Below are 21130 nucleotides of genomic sequence, written 5' to 3' on the forward strand. Positions count from 1 at the left end.
TGTTTCTCAGCGACAGGCCAGAAACCTGACTGATCTAGAGAAGATCTGTGTGGAGGAGTGGGCCAAAATCCCTCCTGCAGTGTGTGCAAACCTGGTGAAAAACTACAGGAAACGTTTGACCTCTGTAATTGCAAACAAAGGCTACTGTACCGAATATTAACATTGATTTTCTCAGGTGTTCAAATACTTATTTACAGCTGTATCATACAAATAAATAGTTAAAAAATCATACATTGTGATTTCTGGATTTAAAAAAAAATTCTGTCTCTCACAGTGGACATGCACCTACGATGACAATTTCAGACCTCTCCATGATTTCTAAGTGGGAGAACTTGCAAAATAGCAGGGTGTTCAAATACTTATTTTCCTCACTGTATATGCAATTCAAAAGTTTGGGGTTAGTGATTCTTTAATTCAACATGGATGCATTAAATTGATCAAAAGTGACTGTAAAGACATTTATAATGTTATGTAAAAGTTTTGATTTCAAATAAATGCTGTTGTTTGAACTTCTTATTCATCAGAGAATCCTGAAAAAAAAATATGTTGCAGTTTCGACAAAAATATTAAGCAGCACATCTGTTTTCAACATTGATAATAAGAAATGCTTCTTGAGCAGCAAATCATCATATTTGAATGATGTCTGAAGGATTGTGAGACTGAAGACTTGAGTAATGATGCTGAAAATTCAGCTTTGGCATAACATGAATAAATTATATTAAATTAAATTGTAATAATATTTCACAATATTTACTGTATTTTTGACCAAATTAAATGCAGCCTTGGTAAGCATAAGAGACTTCTTTCAAAAACAACCCAAACTTTTTAAAGGTAGTGTATTTTGTGTTACATATTTATATTTATTTCAATAAAGTCTTTAAAAAATAGGCAACATCATAGTTTTTTATTTTTATATAATGATATAATCACTCTCTTCTTCTGTAGGTGGATGACTTTCTGCAGGCTCTACTTTCTTATGATAAAGAGCACATCCCTCAGCCCTGTCTGAGCGTGGTGAAGCAGGAATACCTGAGAAACCCAGAGTTCCATCCCGATCACGTCCGGACCAAGTCCTACGCGGCTGCAGGCCTCTGTGCGTGGGCCATCAACATAGTGCGCTACTACGAGGTGAGGAAGTGTGACATGTACCAGACTAAAAACGCATACAAGTATTTATATATGAATATTTATGCAGATTCCTGAATTTAAATTCAATACATTTTATTCTATTCATTTTAATAACATTTTAAATGATCAGATTTGAAAAAAATAAGCTTTAGGAGCATCTAATTTATAAAATCAATAAAACATTTTTTTAACATTTCTTTACAAACTCAACATTTTTTTGAGCATTAAAATGATCAATGACAATCATTTATTTAAAAAAAAAACACCTTTTTGTTTATTTTTGTTTATATTTTAAATGTATAGATATTAATTTAATTTGAGGAATTTAAATTAAATATTATTTTATTTAATAACATTTAAAATATTATGCATAAAGAAAAATCTAACTTATACATTTGATAAAGAAATCATAAATATAATCAAACAGTCCTTTGGAAATATTTTAAAGAAAGTTAGAGCTTAATTTTCAAAAGTCAAAGTGGTTTTTAGCATCAAAATGACAAACAATCTTTTATTTTAAAAATCAGTTAACATTTTTCCAAATATGAAGCTGTAATATTCTTCAAGCCAAAGTTGTTTTTATCTTTTAAAATGTTTTTGCTTATATTTGAAATATATGGATATCAATGCAATTTGAGGAAATAAAATATAGTTAGAAATATTTTAAATAACATAAAATTTAACTTTATAAATGTAAAAAAAATTATATAAAAAAATCTTGGGAAATATTTTGGGGAAAAAAAAGCTCTAACTTTCTTTGTCAAAGTGGTTTTTAGCTTCACCTTTACAAACAATCATTTATTTTAAAAATCTGCTTTAATATTTAGAAATATATATTAAGTGTTTTTTTTTGTAAAAATATATATTTTTGTAATATTCTTTAGGCCAAAGTTGTTTTTAACTTTAAAATGACAAACAATCATTTATTTAAATGTTTTTTTAAAAAATATGGATATCAATGTAAATTTGAGGAATTTAAATTCAGTAAAAATGATTGTATTCATTTTAATCATATTTTTTACTTTAAATCCATGGGAAATATTGACCTGTACCTTTCTTTTACTCAAAGTGTTTTTTAGCTTCAAAATGACAAATAATCATTTATTTCAAGAATTCCGTTTTTGTTCATATGCCTATGTAAGGAAAGTGAATGTTTGCTGGGTTTTTAAGGTTTATTGTGAGGTTGCACCAAAGCGCCTGGCTCTGGCACAAGCCAATAGTGAATTGGAAGCTGCTACTGCAAAACTACTCAGTGTCAGAAAGAAACTGGAAGTAAGTGACAATCTTTTATTCTTTAATACAGTAAAATTAAAAATTGCTATTCATGCACCATAACCAGTCAACAATACTTAATATTAAGATATAAAGTAGTAGTATCTCATAGTTGCTTTGTGCTGACAGGATCTGGACAGGCATCTGCAAAGCCTAACAGCTCAGTTTGAGAAGGCGGCGACTGAGAAACTGCGCTGCCAGGAGGAAGTGACACGCACCAGCCAGACCATTGAGCTGGCCAATCGGCTGGTGGGAGGCCTGCAGGTACTGGCCGGCTGTGAGAGGAGAGGGTCTGGGGTTATAGGAGAGTGCACCAGCAGACCTAATCTCAACATGAGTTTGGCTTAATTTTAAAGGGGAGGTGACCATGGCTTAAATGTTTGGCCAGACGCTGAGATTGAGCTCTCGGAAGGAAGGGGTGCACCACGGCAAACGCACCATTGATCTGGGCAAGGGGCTAGATGGCTGTAGGCCAGTTCGGGACAGCGAAACAAGAAGGGCACATATTCATCTGCTATCTATTTTCCTGAATGGGGCGATCAGGATAATTGGTTTATGAGGGATGAACTGGATTTGTGTGTACATGCCCGACTTTAAATGGTTTTCTCTTTTCTCACTCCCTGTAGCTTTGACCATATATATATCCACGTGAGATTATCTAAAATCTTTAGCAGTGGTAATGCAAAAAATAATAACATAATGTTTCTTTTAGCGCTTTTATTTAAAATGTTCGACTTTCTTATTCAGAGAAATGAATAGGGCTACAATGGGACAGCTTGGCTTTTAAACATATCAAGACAAATGATTTGTCTTTATGCCATTGACCTGGAAGCAATAGTGTTTAGACTAATAAATCAGCCCGTCTATATGTAATCATTAACTTACCTCAAAGCCTTAACAGCTGTTGGAAATTAAAAACGCTTCACCCAGGACTGAGTGATATTCCAAGCAATCCATAATGCATTAGGCTAAAATTATAGTGATTTTTAACTGTCGGGGAATTTATTATGCGACATGTTCTAGAAGCTCGGCCCCTGCAAAGGCAATGTCAGACAAGATTTATCATTGCAGGAGCATCTCTGCGATATTATTGAAGTCTTAAATGAGTGCTAAATTGATGCTGAGTGAAAATGTAACTAAACTTTCAAAGCCAGTTTAGGTGAATTGTGACTGTATACATTATCGCTCATGTTCTGTTTGTGTTTGATCGATTGCAGATGGGTTAAGAGTGAGGTTTATATCTGGGTCTGAAGGCTAAGTGTTAAAGTTTAAGTGTTTCCTCTCATTTGTCTCAATCATTTTGTCTTGATATTACTGGGTTGTGTTTGCAAATATATACATTGCCGTTCAAAAGTTTGGAGTTGGTACGATTTTTGCTTACCACGGCTGCATTTATTTAATTAAAAAATACTGTAACATTGTGAAATATTATTACTACTTAAAATATTTCATTACATTTATAAATATATACATATACTTTATTGGGATGTCTGCTTTTAAATGCACATGAACTTTAATGACATCCCATTCTTAATCTGTAGGGTTTAAAATGGAGTTGGGCTTTCCACAAGGTTTAGGAGTGTGTTTATGGCAATTTTTGACCATAAACATGAGAAGCGCATTCGGGAGTTCAGGCACTGATGTTGAAGGAGAAGACCTGACTCGCAGCCTCCGCTCTAATTCATCCCAAAGGTGTTCTATCGGGTTTTGGTGCAGGCCAGTCAAGTTCCTCCACACCAAACTCACTCATCCATGTCTTTATGGACCTTACTTTGTGTGCAGTCATGTTGGAACAGGAGGGGGCCATCCACAAACTGTTCCCACATATTTGGGAGCATGAAATTGCCCAAAATGTCTTGGTATGCTGAAGCATTGAGAGTTACTTTCACTGGAACTAAGGAGCCAAGCCCAACCCCTGAAAAATAACCCCACACCATAATCGCCCCACCACCAAACTTTACACTTGACACAATGCAGTCAGCCAAGTGTCGTTCTCCTGGCAACCGCCAAACCCAGACTCGTCCATCCGAGACAGAGAAGCGTGATTCGTCACTCCAGAGAACACGGCCATGGAAACCCATTCCATGACGCTCCCTACACACTGTTCTTGAGCTAATCTGAAGGCCACACGAAGTTTGGAGGATCATTCGCCGAAATATATATATATATATATATATATATATATATATATATATATATATATATATATATATATATATATATATATATATATATATATATATATATATATATATATATATATATATATATATATATATTTGGAAAATTCTTTTTTTTTAAGGTTTCATTAATATAAATGTCAAAATAAAAGCATTTAGTTAAAATAGAAACATAACATTTTACAAATGTTATATTTTAAATGTCATATAACAAATGGCTTTGTCTTTGTTACTTTTGATCAATTTAATTAATCATTGTAGAATTAAAGTACTTGACATACGGACCCAAACTTTTAAATAGTAATATAAATTTTATGTTTATTGAGAAAAATGTCTTTCCCAATTTTCATAGCCAAAAACCAAAAAGTCTCATTACTGCAATACAAAGAAAACCAAAATGATAATGTCTGTTGTAATTTCACTGCTGTTTCTTTTATCTGGTCTTAAGCAATGTTCCCTCTAATTTCTTATCTCGTTGAGCAAAACCTTTCTCTATTGGGCGAACATTTTGCCAGCTACGCACGCGCGCAGCTTAGAACAAGTGTTAAGGAATTGGTGATGCGCATCTTGAATGGTTGAATTAATATTTTATTACATAATGTGTATTTAAGTGTGACCTAAATTTCCCCCCAAAATTTTTGGCCTCTGTAAAGTCACAATGCTATAGGTAGAGATTCACCCAAATTCTCTCACTTCAGGCAGAAAATGTGCGTTGGTCGGTGGGACAGCTGGAGCTGGAGTCTCAGCTGAAGACCGTGTGTGGTGATGTGCTTGTGGCTGCTGCTTTCGTCTCTTATGCTGGATACTTCACACAGCCGTACCGTCACCATCTCCTTCATGGCATACTGATTCCTTTCCTCCGAGAACTCAAAGTATGCTCAGCATTTCCATTATTTGAATTATATAGTGTTTTGCATTTATTTATTTATTGTTAGTCACATAATATGATTAAATAACAAGACTTGGAATAGTTTATTTGATATTATGGCTTATTTGCCAACTCTCATTTTTCTTGTGATGTTTTAGGGTTTTTTTTCTTCCTGAGCTGTCTACTGTAAAATCCTGTTACTGTACTACTGTGTCTGCACTCCAATGGAGCGTTGAATTGAATAGCATCACTGTCTGTCTTCCTCTCCTCACACCTCGTGATCCAGACCCCTATCCTGCTGACAGACGGTCTGGACCCTGTACTTACGCTGACTGACCAGGCCACCGTGGCAGGCTGGCAGAACCAGGGCCTGCCAGCTGATCGACTGTCCGTTGAAAATGCAGCCATCCTGATGTCCAGCCAGCGCTGGCCTCTGATGGTGGATCCTCAGCAGCAGGCCAGCAAGTGGATCCGAAACCTGTATGGGCCCAGACTGAGGGTGCTGCAGTATGGCCAGAAAGGGTAAAGTCATTTTAGTTTGGTCAGATTTTTTATTTTAATAATATAAAGAAACTTAAAATGCTACTAGTCTTGAGGCTGATTTGTCTTGTCCTGGACTTGCTCACTCACTGTTAATGTTATCGTATAGGTATCTGGATGTTATTGAGCAGGCTTTGGCCTGTGGTGAGGTGGTCCTTATTGAAAACATCAAGGAGAGAGTGGACCCGCTCCTGGAGCCACTGCTAGGAAGACAAACCTTGAAAAAAGGAAGGCAAGTTTAGCCATCCATGTCATGTTTTCTTGTATTATACCAGTGATTCTCTCAATGAGTGTATTGCAGCTTTTTGGCATAGATATTTAGGGGGTTTATACTGAGCTTTGAAGAGCCCCATTTTTGTTCTGTGCAGTATGAAAACTAGAATGGAAGATGAATTGAGGTTGTGTGATTTGAATAGAGGTGGAGGCAGCGGTATTGATTCTGCACTCACAGAAGCTGATAAATGTGCATTTGTTTGCTCTTTTTCCTTATGTGTGTTGAATACGGATCAGTTTAGGCAACTAGAGTGTTGTGTTTTAACTCTGGGAGAACAACAGAATTTATTTTACTTTATTATATGATATTATATGATATTAATTATATGATATGATATGATATGATTTATATTATTATATTATATTATATTATATTATATTATATTATATTATATTATATTATATTATATTATATTATATTATATTATATTATATTATATTATATTATATTATATTATATTATATTATATTATATTATATTATATTATATTATTATATTATTATATTAAGGATGATCCAAAAGATATATGAGCCAAAGGATGACAGAAAAAAGGATGCTGCGTAAATGGTGTTAAATATTATTAATATTATTTCTTATCAAATGAATCACATGCGTTAACGAGCTAATTTTGTTTATAATTATATTATATTTAATATATATTTACTATATTTAATCATGCCAAAAATAGTAAAATCTTTAAAAAATTAATTTAGATTAATTTGTATCAATTTGCGTATTCAGTTTTCTTTGAATCTGAGCAAAGAAAACTAAATACAGTATGTATGTACTGTGATATAATTACTGGGTTTTGGTTTTGTTTTGTTTTGTTTAGCACTACAAAGTGCACTACAAAGTTGAGCTAAACCTGTCTGTCCAAGGAGAGATCATAGTCTAAAAGACTTTTACTCCATGTTTAATAAATCTCTACGTATTTGGGTTACTAGATGAGATGTAAATGAACTACAGAAGATATTGTTAACTTTGTTCACATTTTTATCCTCCAAGAGAATAATTTTAAATAATCAGTGTGCTTTTTCAGGTATTTCTAGGATGTGTAAATAGATGCAACACCTCATCTGTTTTTCAGTGTGCTGAGTTATTAATTTCTCACCTCTAATTTATCACGTCTTTCTAGTCTTTTGTCCTTGTAGTATTGTACTACGGGGACACCTACACAGTCCCACTCTTTTGACCCATAACTGTGGCCCGATGTTTAATTTGATTACAAGTTTATTCCAGCGCCTGACCCACACACCAGTCCATTCCTGTGATTAATCCGGCCACGGCAGCCATGATGGATCTGGTGCAGCTTCTCGGCTGAAGTTCATTAATAATTGGAATGTTGCAGAGTGTGAAGTAATGAATACTAATTATTCCTTTCATGTCTGACGGAAGAGCATGAGCCAATCCATCAGCTGGGACTTTAATTTGGTGAAGTAATGGTTCTATCAATAGTACATTAATTCCATCTTTTGAAGATATAGAGCCGGAGCGGACCCGGGCCTTGGCGGAACCTTTGGCATGAGAGTTGTTGCCGCTGGCTGACAGGCACAGGGTAATTAGGGAAAAATTAAAAGCCGCCACGTTTGGCCAGCCAGGCCTGATTTAATTGAAATGCAGATTGGGATAAATATTGGCTGCTGGGAATATCATCTTCCAGTTTTATTTAACGCCTTTGCCTGTAGTGGCTATTGGGAGCATTTGTCATTCTTTTCTGTTTGCTTCAATTAGGCAGTTGGTGAAACTGGTGTCTAGTGCGGGTGGAATGCGCTTACTGACTCTTTGCATAGATGTCAAGCTGTTTAATACGATTTAGTGTAGGCATGTCCTGAATGCATAACACAATGTGGTGTTTCCACAGGTACATCAGACTGGGTGATAAGGAGTGTGACTATAACAGCGGTTTCCGTCTCCTTCTACACACTAAGGAAGCCAACCCTCACTTCCCCCCAGAGCTGCAGGCCCAGACCACACTTATAAACTTCACAGTGACCCGCACTGGCCTGGAGGAACAGCTCTTGGGGCAGGTGGTCACGCATGAAAGACCTGAGCTGGAGACGATGAAGGTCAGTCACAGAAGTCACTCATAATTACTTCACAACATATAAAGAGCTAAATAAACTACATTTGCTTTGCCCAAAGGCAATAACAGGATTTACAAGGCAGAATAGTGTTACATTTTTTGGTAAGGGTTAGTTCACCCAAAAATGAAAATTCTGTCATCATTTGCTCACCTTTGTGTTGTTCCAAAACCGTAAGACTTTTGTTCATTTTCGTAACACAAATGAAGATATTTTTTTTATAAAATCTGAGCCAGTTCTGTACTCTCCATTGCAACTACCACTTTGGCGCTTCAAAAAGTTCATAAAGAGATCGTAAAACGAATCCATTTGAATTTAGCGTTTTAGTCAAAATCTTCTGCAGAGACTTGATCGTTTTATATGATGAACAGATTGAATTTAGGTTTTATTCACATATAAACATTGATCAGTGGACATAAACAGAAGCTCAACTGAACCTGCTTGACGCGCAAGATCAAATCTCATTGGTTCTTGCAGAAGTGAGAATGAACCTCATTGATTCTTGCATGTCAAGCAAGCATGCTTGAGCTTCTGTTTATCTTAACTTGGTGCGTTGATGAATGTTTATGTGAATAAAAGCCTGAATTCAATCTGTTCATTATATAAAGTGATCAAGTCTCTTCAGAAAATTTCGACTAAACTGCTTAATTCATATGGAGTAGTTTTACGATGTCTTAACTTTTTTAAGTGTCAAAATGTCAATAGAGGGACAGAAATAATTTAGATTTTATTAAAAAATGTCTTTAATAAAATCATCAGGTTTGGAATTACATGAGGGTGAGTAATTAATGACAGTTAAAAATTTGGGGTGAACTAACCCTTTAAATATTTACATGTATGCATTTAGCAGACATTTTTATCCAACGCGACTCACAAAAGTGCAACAAAAACAATGCATCAAAGAGCCAACAATATTTGTAATATACAGTGCATCCGGAAAGTATTCACAGCGCTTCACTTTTTCCACATTTTGTTATGTTACAGCCTTATTCCAAAATTGATTAAATTAATTATTTTCCTCTTTCAATACCCCATAATGACAATGTGTAAGAAGTTTGTTTAAAATACTAACATTATCCATCTTTGATTGCTTCAGTTGGAGTTGAGCACGCAGCAGAACTTGTGTCAGATTGAGCTGAAGAGACTAGAGGATGAGCTCCTGAGCAAACTGTCCACGGCAGAAGGAAACTTCCTGCGAGATACAGCCTTAGTGGAACAGCTAGAATATACTAAGAACACAGCCAGACACATCCATAACAAGGTATGATACTCACTGTCCATTTACCTCATTTTGTTGTTTGTTTACTCAGGTCCAATGTGTTTAAAATTGAAATGGTTGTAAAATAAACTGACAAGTGTAATTACAACATTGAAATATGGAAAGAAACTCAGTGTCCATTCCGATAGTATGATTTCCTAAATGGTTTAATCGTTGTATACATTTATTTGAGAACTTGTATCTGGCTGTATATCTCAACAATGGTTTGCTGTTTACAAAGGCTATTGCAGCTCGAGAGAATGAGATGAAGACCAATGAGGCACGAGATCTCTACCGGCCAGCAGCTGAGAGAGCTGCCCTACTCTACTTCACTATTAAAGAACTCCACAACGTTAACCACATGTACCAATACTCCCTCAAGGTAACGCACTACACTAGAAAAAGAGTATAGTTTGGGGTCGGTTAAGTTTTTTTTTATATTTGTGAAAGAAGTCTCTTATGCTCACCAAGAATGCATTTATTTGAAAAAAAGTACAGTAAAAACAGTAACATTGTTATATATTATTACAATTTAAAACAACTGTTTTCTGTTGAAATATATTTCAAAATATAATTTATTGTGATGGTGAAGCTGAATTTCCAGCATCGTTAATCTTCAGTGTCACATGATCCTTCAGAAATCATTCTAATATGATGATTTGGTGCTTAAGATTCAACATTTCTTATTATTATCAATGTAAACAGTTGTGCTGGTTGATATTTTGTGGAAATCCTGATTTTTTTTTCTTCAGGATTCTTTGATTAATAGAAAACATTAAAAGAACAGCATTTATTTGAAATATAATTATTTTGTAGCAATGTAAAAGTGTTTACTCTCAAATTTGATTAATTTAAGGCATCCTTGCTGAAAAAAAGTCTCACTGACCCCAAATATTTGAACGATACACTGCTAAAGGTTTTCCAGTACAAATGACTAAACATCCTTAAAACAAGATACATTAACTTAGATATTACAGCAAGTCTTGTTTTCTGAAACAAATCATCAACATTTAATGAGTTTAAGCTTAAAACAAAAACAAATATCTGCCAATGGGGCCAGAAAAATGTACTTAACCCTCTGGTGCTCTTCGTCATTTCTGACCGGAAAAATTTCTGTTTTGAAATGTTGAAAATCACAGTTTCATCGGAATGATATGAAACTTGGTGACTTTTCTTACATTAGGTATGTAAACACACTTTTACAAAAAAAAAGTAGCGTTCATTGTCTTCGGTCATAAATGACCGACAATAGGAAATGAATGGGAAATCTGCAAAAACACAAAAATTGTGTACAATCTACAAATCGGCCACAATGCTGAAAAAGTACACAGCAGTAAAGGGGTGACACTCTAAAACATCAAGAATGTGATATTGACACATCCACACACGCACGCACACACGCACACTTATACACACACACACACACACACACACACACACCAATGAAAAACTGAACCTATGAACCACATTTGGAATTTTTAAAAATCAGAATGATATGAAACTTGGTGACTTTTCTAGCATTAGGTATGTGAACACACAAAAACGGCATGATTCGAAGTGGTTGTAAAAAAAATACTCCCACTTGTGCTCTTCGGTCAAAAATGACACCTTAGGAAATGAATGGGAAATCTGAAAAAAACACAAATTCACAGAAAAAAATCTATATTTCTAACAAAAAAAAATATACATAAAACTTTATAATAAATAGTTTTTAAGATTTTTTTAAATGTATATTCAAATCCATCAAAAAAAAAAAATTAATTAAATGTGTTCAAAACAGAACTAGGGAATTCTCCATAGAGTCCTCTAGTGATTACACCCATGGTTGCATGATTTCTTAAATAATTCTAAAAGAGGGTGCTAATCTGCCTTCAAAAAAAATGTTTTGAAGGCCTAGTCTCTATTTTAACCTGAAATACTGCAATAATAAAAAATTTAAAAAATAGACCATAATTATTGCATAAATATTAAAAAATACTGTTAAATAATCTCAAAATACAACATTAAAAAGAAAAAATATTATTGAAGAAAAACTAATTGCATTGGTTTTACTGGGGTGGAGGAAGATTAATTTTTAGGTGTCCGGTCACTTATGACCGGGAAGACAACCAATGCAACCCCTAAACGAAGAGCACCAGAGGGTTAAATCAAAAGGAAAACAAGATTATTTTTCTGACCCCATTGGCCCCAAATGAATGAAAATGGTGTGATTTGTGATTCCAGACTGCATCACAAGTCAGATTGTGGATTGATATCATAAAAAAAAAAAATCATCCAGCTCTTTCTGTTTGATGATCATGTTTTTAAGAAATGTTATTTTGAATCATCTTTTACGTTTAAGGCCTTCAACAAAGTGTTCCTCAAAGCCATTGCGAGAGCTCCATGTGATGAAGACGTGTCAGTGCGTGTTTCATCTCTTACCGAGGCCATCACCCAATCAGCCCTTCAGTACACCTGCCAGGGGCTCTTCCAGAGGGACCGACTCACCTTCCTCACCCACACCGCCCTCCAGGTGAGTGGGACGGGACGCCGGCAGAATAGAAACACCTCCTATCCACCCACCACCACCTCCTCCCTTCCTCCTCCTGCACTTTGTCATTCACATCAATCACTCCACATTTCTGCCCTTACATTAAGTTCCATTAGGCCCTGTCAGTGGAGTCGGGTCCGTTCCTATTGATTAACTCTCACAGCCCAGGCACCCCTCTCCCTCAACTGGTCAGCTCTGACAAGAGGGTGGGCCACAGTGGCAGAATGCAAATACCTGTCAGGACAGCACCTGTTTTCCCTGCTGCTGTCTGTCTCCACCGCCTGTCCTTCACACGTCCACATCAAACAGAGTAAAGCTGTTCCGGGACCTGCTTGTCCTTCTCTGATGGATGGAGACATCTGTATTCAAAAGACCTGAGGTCTAATGTCATCATTACTTTGCACCTCTGGTCTTTTATTTAGATTCTTCTGACGAGGGGCTCCATTGAGGCTCAGGACCTGGAACTTCTGTTGCGATTTCCTGTAGAAGTTTGTCATAGCTGTCCCGTCAGCTTCCTGTCTCCACAGGCCTGGGGTGCCATTAGGGTAAGAACTGCCTGTGCCTGGAAATCGCTCTCTTTCATGTGTTTTCCGATGTCATTTAGCATTGCCTTTTAGATAATTATCAGTTGGAAGCACCTTTTTTGACCTCTAAATAAGTTAACCCATCTCGCCCAGGAGTTTTTCAAACTATTTAATGTGAAGGACCTCCAAATATATGTGAGTGACTTAGTATTTTCACATAAGCATAAATGGTCTCTCACATATATTTGTTAGTGTTAAAAAGATGAGGCAAAGGAAATAATAATTTCCAATTTCATGTGAACTGTTTCTTTACCAGTTTACAAGGGTCCTTATTGTAAGACAGTGTGAATATTTATAGAAAATAAAAGCAGGATGTATTCTGTAAATACAGGCAATATTGCAATGTTTTAAAATGCATTTGAACATTTGTAAATTGCTGAATTTTTGAAGATTGTTCTTTTTTTTGTTGTTGTTGTTATAAGTACTAAATCTCATTTCACTGCAGAGCTTGTCCATGCTGGATGCATTCAGGGGTCTGGACAGGGATGTGGAAGGTTCTGCCAAACGTTGGAGGAAGCTGGTGGAGTCAGAGTGTCCAGAAAGAGAACGTCTCCCTCAGGACTGGAAGAATAAGAGCCCCCTCCAGAGACTCATCATTCTCAGAGCCACTCGGCCTGACAGGATGACCTACGCTCTCCAGTAATGAGTGTGCTTCAGAAAACAACCAATATCAGCCTAAAATTTTAATTTAAAATCAGCTGGAGCTGGACAGGTTTGAAACACCAATGTTTTGGTCTTTAAATATTGTCTTTATGTATTTTACACCATAACAGAAGTTTCATTGAGGACAGTTTGGGTTCCAAGTATATGGATGTTGGTCGGATGGAGTTTGAAAAGTGTTTTGAAGAGTGCAGTCCCTCTACACCTGTGATTTTCATCCTTTCTCCTGGAGTCAACCCTGTCAAGGATGTAGAGACACTTGGTACACAGAAAAACCATTTACACAAGACACTTAGCCTAACTTGTAATGTAATCAGAGTGTTAACCCAATCATATCTATGTACTAGGGCTGAAGCTTGGCTTTACCATAGACCAGGGTAACCTCCATAATGTGTCCTTGGGTCAAGGACAAGAGATTGTGGCTGAGAGAGTGTTGGAGACTGCAGCTAAAAGAGGACACTGGGTCATACTGCAGGTACATTTTTGGTACATTTCATACTAAACCAACCTACAATACATGCATACTAACCTGGAGAAGACTATAAAACTAATGTAACATTTTTATATTTTCCATTCGCAATTTCAATTTGCACATTTTGAAGAGTAATTGAAACGCGGCTAATGTTTTTGTCATTCATCACCCAGAAAAAATATCAATGTGAAAGTGAGTGCAACTATAACTTATCGTTATATTTGTGTTGCGTACTCTGCTATTCTTTTACATTTTGATCTTTTTTTACAAATATCTCTTTATTTTTTTCTCTTTATACATTTATATGGTTTTGAAAATGTATAAATTTTTCTGTTTCAGAATATTCACCTGCTGCCGCGGTGGTTGGGTCGTCTGGAGGAGCTGTTGGAGAACACAGGCAGCAATGCTCACTCAAACTACAGAGTGTTTATGAGTGGAGAACCAGTCCCCAGCCCCCATGAGCACCAGATCCCTCGCACCATCCTGGAGAATGGCCTCAAACTCACTACTGAACCGCCCACTGGCATGAACTCCAGCCTGCATGCAGCTCTGGACAACTTCACCCAGGTCTTTCCCACACAGACAAAAACAATAAATTCACATGTGAACTAATCTGATGTTTTGCTTCGACTTGACTATTATCCTAAAAAAGAGAAAAATAGTAATAATTTAGAATGAGGTGTCCAAAGTTTTGACTTGTAATTATTGTAAATTTGTTCCTCGTCTCCTCATTTCTGTCTTACAGGATACTCTGGAAATGTGTTCTAGTGAGCAGGAGTTTAAAGGACTCGTGTTCTCGCTGTGTTACTTCCACGCCTGTGTGAGTGAGAGGAGGAAGTTTGGGCCTCTGGGTTGGAACCAAAGATACCCATTCAACAATGGAGATCTAACCATCTCTGCCAGTGTCCTGTACAACTACCTGGAGGCTAATACTAAAGTAAGATAACAGTATTCATTACACTGATGAAAAATGGATTACATAATATCAGTGACTTTATAAAGAATTTAATACTTTTATCCAGCAAGGATTAATTAGATTGATCAAAAGTAACAATAAAGACATTTATCATTTTTAATACAAAATAAAAGATGTCATTGTTACTAAAAAACATTTAAAAAAAAATGAAATTTCAGTCATCAAAGAATTCTGAAAAAATGTATTGCAGTTTCCACAAAAATATTAAGCAGCCACAACTGTTTTCAAAATTGATAAAAAGAAATGTTACTTGAGCACCAAATAAGTATATTAGAATGAGTTCTGAGTGATCATGTGACACTTTTTTTATTCCATAGTTTTAAATATGGAAATTAAACTTAAGTCTTTTTAGCAGATTTATAAGACGGATACGCTGTACCTATTATATCCGAAAAAAGCAGAGCTTGTGAAGGCGTGCAGCGAGCTAAAGAGTCACAAGCACACACACAATACATCATCGCATTAACTTTTAATTCACTATACATTCGTGTTGTTTACACTTACACGCCGATTGCCAACAAAACACAGACATTTGATGCAGTTTCGCTTACCGCCTGCAGTTTCGACTCGTGACCGGGATCTTTTATTGCTGAGACCGTTTCATCTTTCAGTTTGAAACATTTCAAAACACACTTCTTTTGTGACATTGTTGATTTAGTGGTCTAAATACAAAATGACAGCGCTGCCGACGGCTTCTGTAACCCGAACAAAGCTTGTTAATGGCCGTGTTATTGGTCTTGCTCCGGTTGATGTGCGGACTCATCCGGGAGAAGTGCCCATACAAGCAATTCTGTCCTTTATGAAGTCATACAGGGCCATACTCTGAAAAAATGTCTGAAACTTATATGAATCCTGAAGGAGTGAATTTGGAACAGAAATACTCTGTAATAGGTCCAACTCATTTTTTAAAACTTTTCCTATGTTTAGCATGAAAATCCAACTCTTAAACAGTGTAAAGAAGTCAGAATGCATGAAATAGAAGAAATAATACAGTTTTTATTTAATAATACAGAAAGAATAGAAGAAATGCCAGCGCAAGTTGCTTTTAGTTAAAACGGCTCAAAAATGCATTAGGCTTTAGCCTTGTCTGTAAAACTGTGGGTTAGACAACTAAAGCTCAAACATCTTAAATTCTTACTTTGAACATAGGGCATTCTGTGTAAAGTTCAAGTGCCAAACTGTGAGCTTTTTGTAAACTACTAAACTACTTTAACTTTTATATTAAATATCCTTCACTCACTGCCATCTCTTTTCCCACAGTGCTGTATTATTTAATCACACAAAGTGAACAATCACAATCTCACCGTATCGTGCTTTTCCTCTCCAGCATTACTCTGGCTACAACCAATTATGGCAGCTCTAGATTTCACCCCTCCCCTCCATAAAAAAACGAATGTCCTTCATTATGTTAACAAAACAGTAACCTGTATGTGCGTACACTGAGGATTCATTAGGCGGCAAATGAAGCGTCATGCTAAATGTAATTACACGCGTTGTGCGTGACACCTTACAACGCTTTATAAGTGATCACTGCAATTAGAGCTGATGAAAGAAGCAATTTGCAAAACAATACAGGTACAAATGATGGTGAACCTCTAGCGTCTGTCATTGAAACACGCTCACTTGTTCTTCTCTCCTTTACAATTACACATCATACGCTCTTTTCTCAGGCCAGACTTAAGCCAAGCACATCATGAGTTCAGGAAGAGCTTGATCTTTGCTTGTATTAAACATTAAGTAGATTGTCTTTTTGTCTGGTATAATATATGAGAGCCATTTCAAGTGAAAAGCATCACTATAGGATGTTCCCATCAGGCAACATCAGTCCCTCACCTCCATGCATCCATGTTCCACCATTTAGCAGAAAGCCCTTGTAGCAATGTTTTTTTTCCATGATAGATCTTGCAAACCTGGCTAAAAAATAGTGCTGTGGGTATTAAACACAGGACACTGAGGGATCAGTTTGAGCTGGAGTTTTGACATTTTGGTGTGCTCATATGTGTGGCTCAGGTACCGTGGGAGGATCTGTGTTATCTGTTCGGAGAAATCATATACGGAGGTCACATCACTGATGAGTGGGACAGGAAGCTCTGCCGTACGTACCTCCAGGAGTTCATCAATCCCAAGATGGTAAAGACATTCAGAACACTGCAATATACTGCAACACATCACACTATTATATCATCTGATTTTGTTTCAAGACAGAATTAATGTACATTTCAAAGCCATACAGCTGATAACAAATGTTTATGAGGTAGAATTTGAAGTTGCTCGAGCATTGGCTCAACAAATTAAGAAATTAATTTCTAAAGGGGCAGCAGGATGTTATTATATGCAGGTGTAAAACACGTATGTACACAATAAGTGCATTGGATTAAATTATACATTTAAATATTAATAAAGTGGGACCAAACAATCTAACTTAATTAAAATGCTAGACAGACATACAATCAATATATTTATTTTTCCCCTCGATAACATTTGTTTTTTATTGAAGAACAAATGACCTGTGGTTAATTAATTTACCTATATCGACACTCCCATTTTCTGTAAAAAATAGTTTTTAAGTTTTGTAATATATACTGGGTTTCGCCCTTACAGAAATGTAAACCTTAAAAAGGTCTTAAATCAGAGCAGAAAGTCTTCAGATTAAATGTTGTATGCATTGCAAAAATGTTCTTCCTCAGTATTTTTGGGCTGTTTTCCAATCTAAACATCTTTAAATCAAGATGCATTTACTTGAGATGCAAATGTCAAATAAAGTCCTGAAAAACTGAACAAATTGAAGTGAGTTTATGCTGGTGAAATAAACAGCAATGATGCTTTGCCACAAGCAGGAACTGCAGGAGCAACTACAGACAAAATATAATCATGTTAGTCATTGGTGGCAGCGTGGTCAGAGCGCTAGTATTATTGGATATCCCTCTTCATCTTCAGCAGGTTTCTCAGGCTCATGAGTGTTTCTCCCCTTAACCTGAGTGGGGCAGCGGAGATCAGATTAGCCTTCACCTGCAGAGGGATTCCAAATGCAATCTCTCATTAACCACAACCACCTTGAGCTAGTCTCTGCTGCCGCTGCTATCTCCCCAATGGCCTTTGTTAGTCGACTTCCTTAGGAAGGAAGGCTGCATTCCATCCTTTAATAGAAGCCTTGTCAATCAGATCTTGATACTTAGCCTTCTTCAACTTGTGAGAGATGGCCAGCCTATCTTCCCAGGGTACAGTCAGCTCCACTACCAAGATGGTTTTTTTGTGCTTCTGGACAGAAGAACCATCCATAGCGTCCTTCTCCCAGTGCCTTGGGACATCCTGTCAAGATGTGGTTCAGGGTGCACAGGGCTGCTCCACACTGCTTGCAGGATGGATCCTCGTCTTTGCCCCAGATCTTTAGATTGTTTGGAGTTGGTAATAGGTCAGCTACCGCGCGCAAGAGGAAGGTTAACTTGCCCGGGTCAGCATTCCAGAAATCCTTCCAGGAAAATAGAAATTAATTAAAAGGGAAGTTTTCAAAAATCATTGACTTGATTTATTCATAAACTCACTTCATTTTGATTAATTTCACAATTCAAGACTTATTTCCAGTAATTGCATCTTGATTGTGATCAGAAGGTACAGTAAAAATCTAGTGGTTTGGAGCAGTGATTCAAGCTTCTTTTTGGTAAAATGAATTAAAAGGTAAAGGATATCTGTGGGAAATTTTATTTTCGAACTCTAAAGTGTTAAAACTTGTGTTTCTCCCTAGACATTTACAGTATATTTAGAGAGCATATTGATGTATTGAGTTCCCTTGTAATCCTTAATTTTCTTTACTTTGTCTTAAAGTCTTACATTTACCTTCATATAACCTATAGTTATAGTTCTGTTAATATTGTATAGAAGGCCTTTGAATATTGTGGTGGACAAGTCGAAAAGCTCATCTAGCAGATGCTTTTATCTAAAGCAACTTACAAGTGACTGATGTTACAGAAAAAGCAATTCCTAGTTGGAACAGATGTTCCACAAAGTTCAAGAATTGCTCAGAAAAGTAGCTGGTATCTATGGAGATGTACTGTAGGCGAGACACTGGAGAGTAACAGAGAAAATACAAGAGGGGATCGTTTTTTAAGTGTAAATACATTACTGTAAATGTGTTGCACTAGCTACAAATAATTGCGATAGAAAGGAATGGATGTATTTGTCTGATATTATAGCAAACATCTGAGTACAACAGATTACCAAAAAAGAAAAAATGTGTGTGGTGAGGGAACTTCTTGCATTGGTTTTTGATTGGATTTTGAGATGTGGGCATTGCACTCAAAAGTGGTATCCGATGAATGCATGCATTCAGGTGCAGGGCTAATTGAAAGAAAAGTGCTAAATACATGTAACAAATCATTATAATACAACAGATATGGTGAACTGTGATTTCATGGTGACTTTAAGTCATACTGTGAGGTACAATGTAGCAGTTGTGAGTAATATTCGCATTTGTGACATATAAAGTCAGAATAACCTTTTCAAATGGTTTCCTCAGTGGTGAAATCCTGCTTACATTAAGTGTTTTTTTTTTGTTACAGATTTTTAGGGGTAAAGATTTCTAATGGGTAAGGCTGGATAAATCTAGATAATCTAAGTGCTGCTTTCATGTTCTGCAGACAAAATCATGTCAAAATGAGATAATAAATGCTTGTTTGTTGACCACACGCAACTACAATTGAACATAAATCAGGTTTGTACATGTAAATACTGTAGCTGTATGAGGCTCTCTAGTGGTGAGGATCAACATTACATCACACCACACAATTTTCCTTGTGATGCAGTATTAAAGCACATATAACAAAAGAGAAAATGAATGTATCAACACTATAGACCTTACTGTATCATATTAGATATGCAAAAGGCCTCTAAATTATCAACCTTATCTAAACTTTTCTGAAAACCCTGTTGTACACATTCTTCTACAGGTTGTCTGATTAGTTTATATTTTTTAGTAAGCAAAAGGCCTTCTTCAACTTCAGGATGTGGTGAATCTTTACAGATTTTTATAAAGTTTATTATATATTAAATTGCTAGTAATGTTTCAAGATGAACACTTACTGGACTGAAGCAACTTAGGTTTACTTCATAATCCATATATAATTTTTTTTTTTATCATGTCTAGTTGTGATTATGAGCTTGTCACATTCAAGCTTTGTTGTCGGAAAGAACAGGAATCATGGAGAACACCAGGTTTATTCTTGCTTATTTATTGGGAAAATCTTATTTAAGCCAAAATGTTATTTAGTGTCCCATTCATTGACAACATATAAACATCCACCAAGCTATATAGTCAGCTTGCTGAATATTCTGGAATTTAGGTAAAATAAACATACAATACGCTTTAAATGATTATTCACACACTATATTGCCAAAAGTTTTGGGACGCCTGCCTTTAAATGCACATGAACTTTGATGACATCCCATTCTTAATCCGTAGGGTTTTATATGGAGTTGGCACACCCTTATAGCTATAACAGCTTTAACTCTTCTGGGAAGGCTTTCCACAAGGTTAAGGAGTGTGTTTATGGGAGTTTTTGACTATTTTGCTAGAAGCGCATTTGTGTGGTCAGGTACTGATGTTGGACGAGAAGGCCTGGCTCGCAGTCTCTGCTCTAATTCATCCCAAAGGTGTTCTATCGGGTTGAGGTCAGGACTCTGTGCAGGCCAGTCAAGTTCCTCCACACCAAACTCACTCATCCATGTCTTTATGGACCTTACTTTGTGCACTGGTGCACAGTCATGTTGGAACAGGAAGGGGCCATCCCCAAACTGGTTCCACAAAGTTGGGAGTATAACATTGTCCAAAATGTTTTGGTAATGTCGAAGCATTAAGAGTTCCTTTCACTGGAATAAAGGGGCCAAGCCCAACCCCTGAAAAACAACCCCCACACCATAATCCCCCCTCCACCAAAATTTACACTTGGCACAATGCAGTCAGACAAGTACCGTTCTCCTGGCAACCGCCGAACCCAGACTCGTCCATCAGATTGCAGACAGAGAAGCGTGATTCTAGAGTCCAGTGGCGGCGTGCTTTAGACCACTGCATGGGTGAATGCAGCTGCTTGGCCATGGAAATTAATTCCATGAAGCTCTCTACGCACTGTTCTTGAGCTAATCTTAATGCCACACGAAGTTTGGAGGTCTGTAGCTATTGACTCTGCAGAAAATTTGCGATTTCTGCGCACTGTGCGCCTCAGCGTGCGCTGACCCCACTCTGTGATTTTACACGGCCTACCACTTCGTGTCTGAGTTGCTGTTGTTCCCAATTGCTTCCACATTGTTATAATAC

The 21130-nt window shown here is 36.5% G+C and overlaps 1 protein-coding gene across 1 annotated transcript in view; it reads left to right on the plus strand.

Annotated features, from left to right (window-relative positions):
* Window positions 1–19403, plus strand: part of LOC307139200 (dynein axonemal heavy chain 11) — a gene marked incomplete at both ends in the record, with an annotated part of 73202 nt that extends 53799 nt beyond the window's left edge. The window contains 18 exons of the mRNA XM_079838090.1: window positions 946–1128; window positions 2299–2400; window positions 2530–2664; window positions 5279–5452; window positions 5735–5970; window positions 6098–6220; window positions 8124–8328; window positions 9440–9604; window positions 9843–9983; window positions 11943–12113; window positions 12554–12676; window positions 13161–13354; window positions 13489–13637; window positions 13723–13850; window positions 14187–14414; window positions 14593–14784; window positions 16834–16953; window positions 19380–19403. Of these exons, the coding sequence (XP_079694216.1) occupies window positions 946–1128; window positions 2299–2400; window positions 2530–2664; window positions 5279–5452; window positions 5735–5970; window positions 6098–6220; window positions 8124–8328; window positions 9440–9604; window positions 9843–9983; window positions 11943–12113; window positions 12554–12676; window positions 13161–13354; window positions 13489–13637; window positions 13723–13850; window positions 14187–14414; window positions 14593–14784; window positions 16834–16953; window positions 19380–19403 (2793 nt within the window). The remainder of the gene's footprint in view (window positions 1–945; window positions 1129–2298; window positions 2401–2529; window positions 2665–5278; window positions 5453–5734; window positions 5971–6097; window positions 6221–8123; window positions 8329–9439; window positions 9605–9842; window positions 9984–11942; window positions 12114–12553; window positions 12677–13160; window positions 13355–13488; window positions 13638–13722; window positions 13851–14186; window positions 14415–14592; window positions 14785–16833; window positions 16954–19379) is intronic.
* Window positions 19404–21130: the final 1727 nt, after the last annotated feature.

The sequence above is a fragment of the Gobio gobio genome (genome assembly GCF_949357685.1).
Source record: "Gobio gobio genome assembly, chromosome: 15".
NCBI classification, from domain to species: domain Eukaryota; kingdom Metazoa; phylum Chordata; class Actinopteri; order Cypriniformes; family Gobionidae; genus Gobio; species Gobio gobio.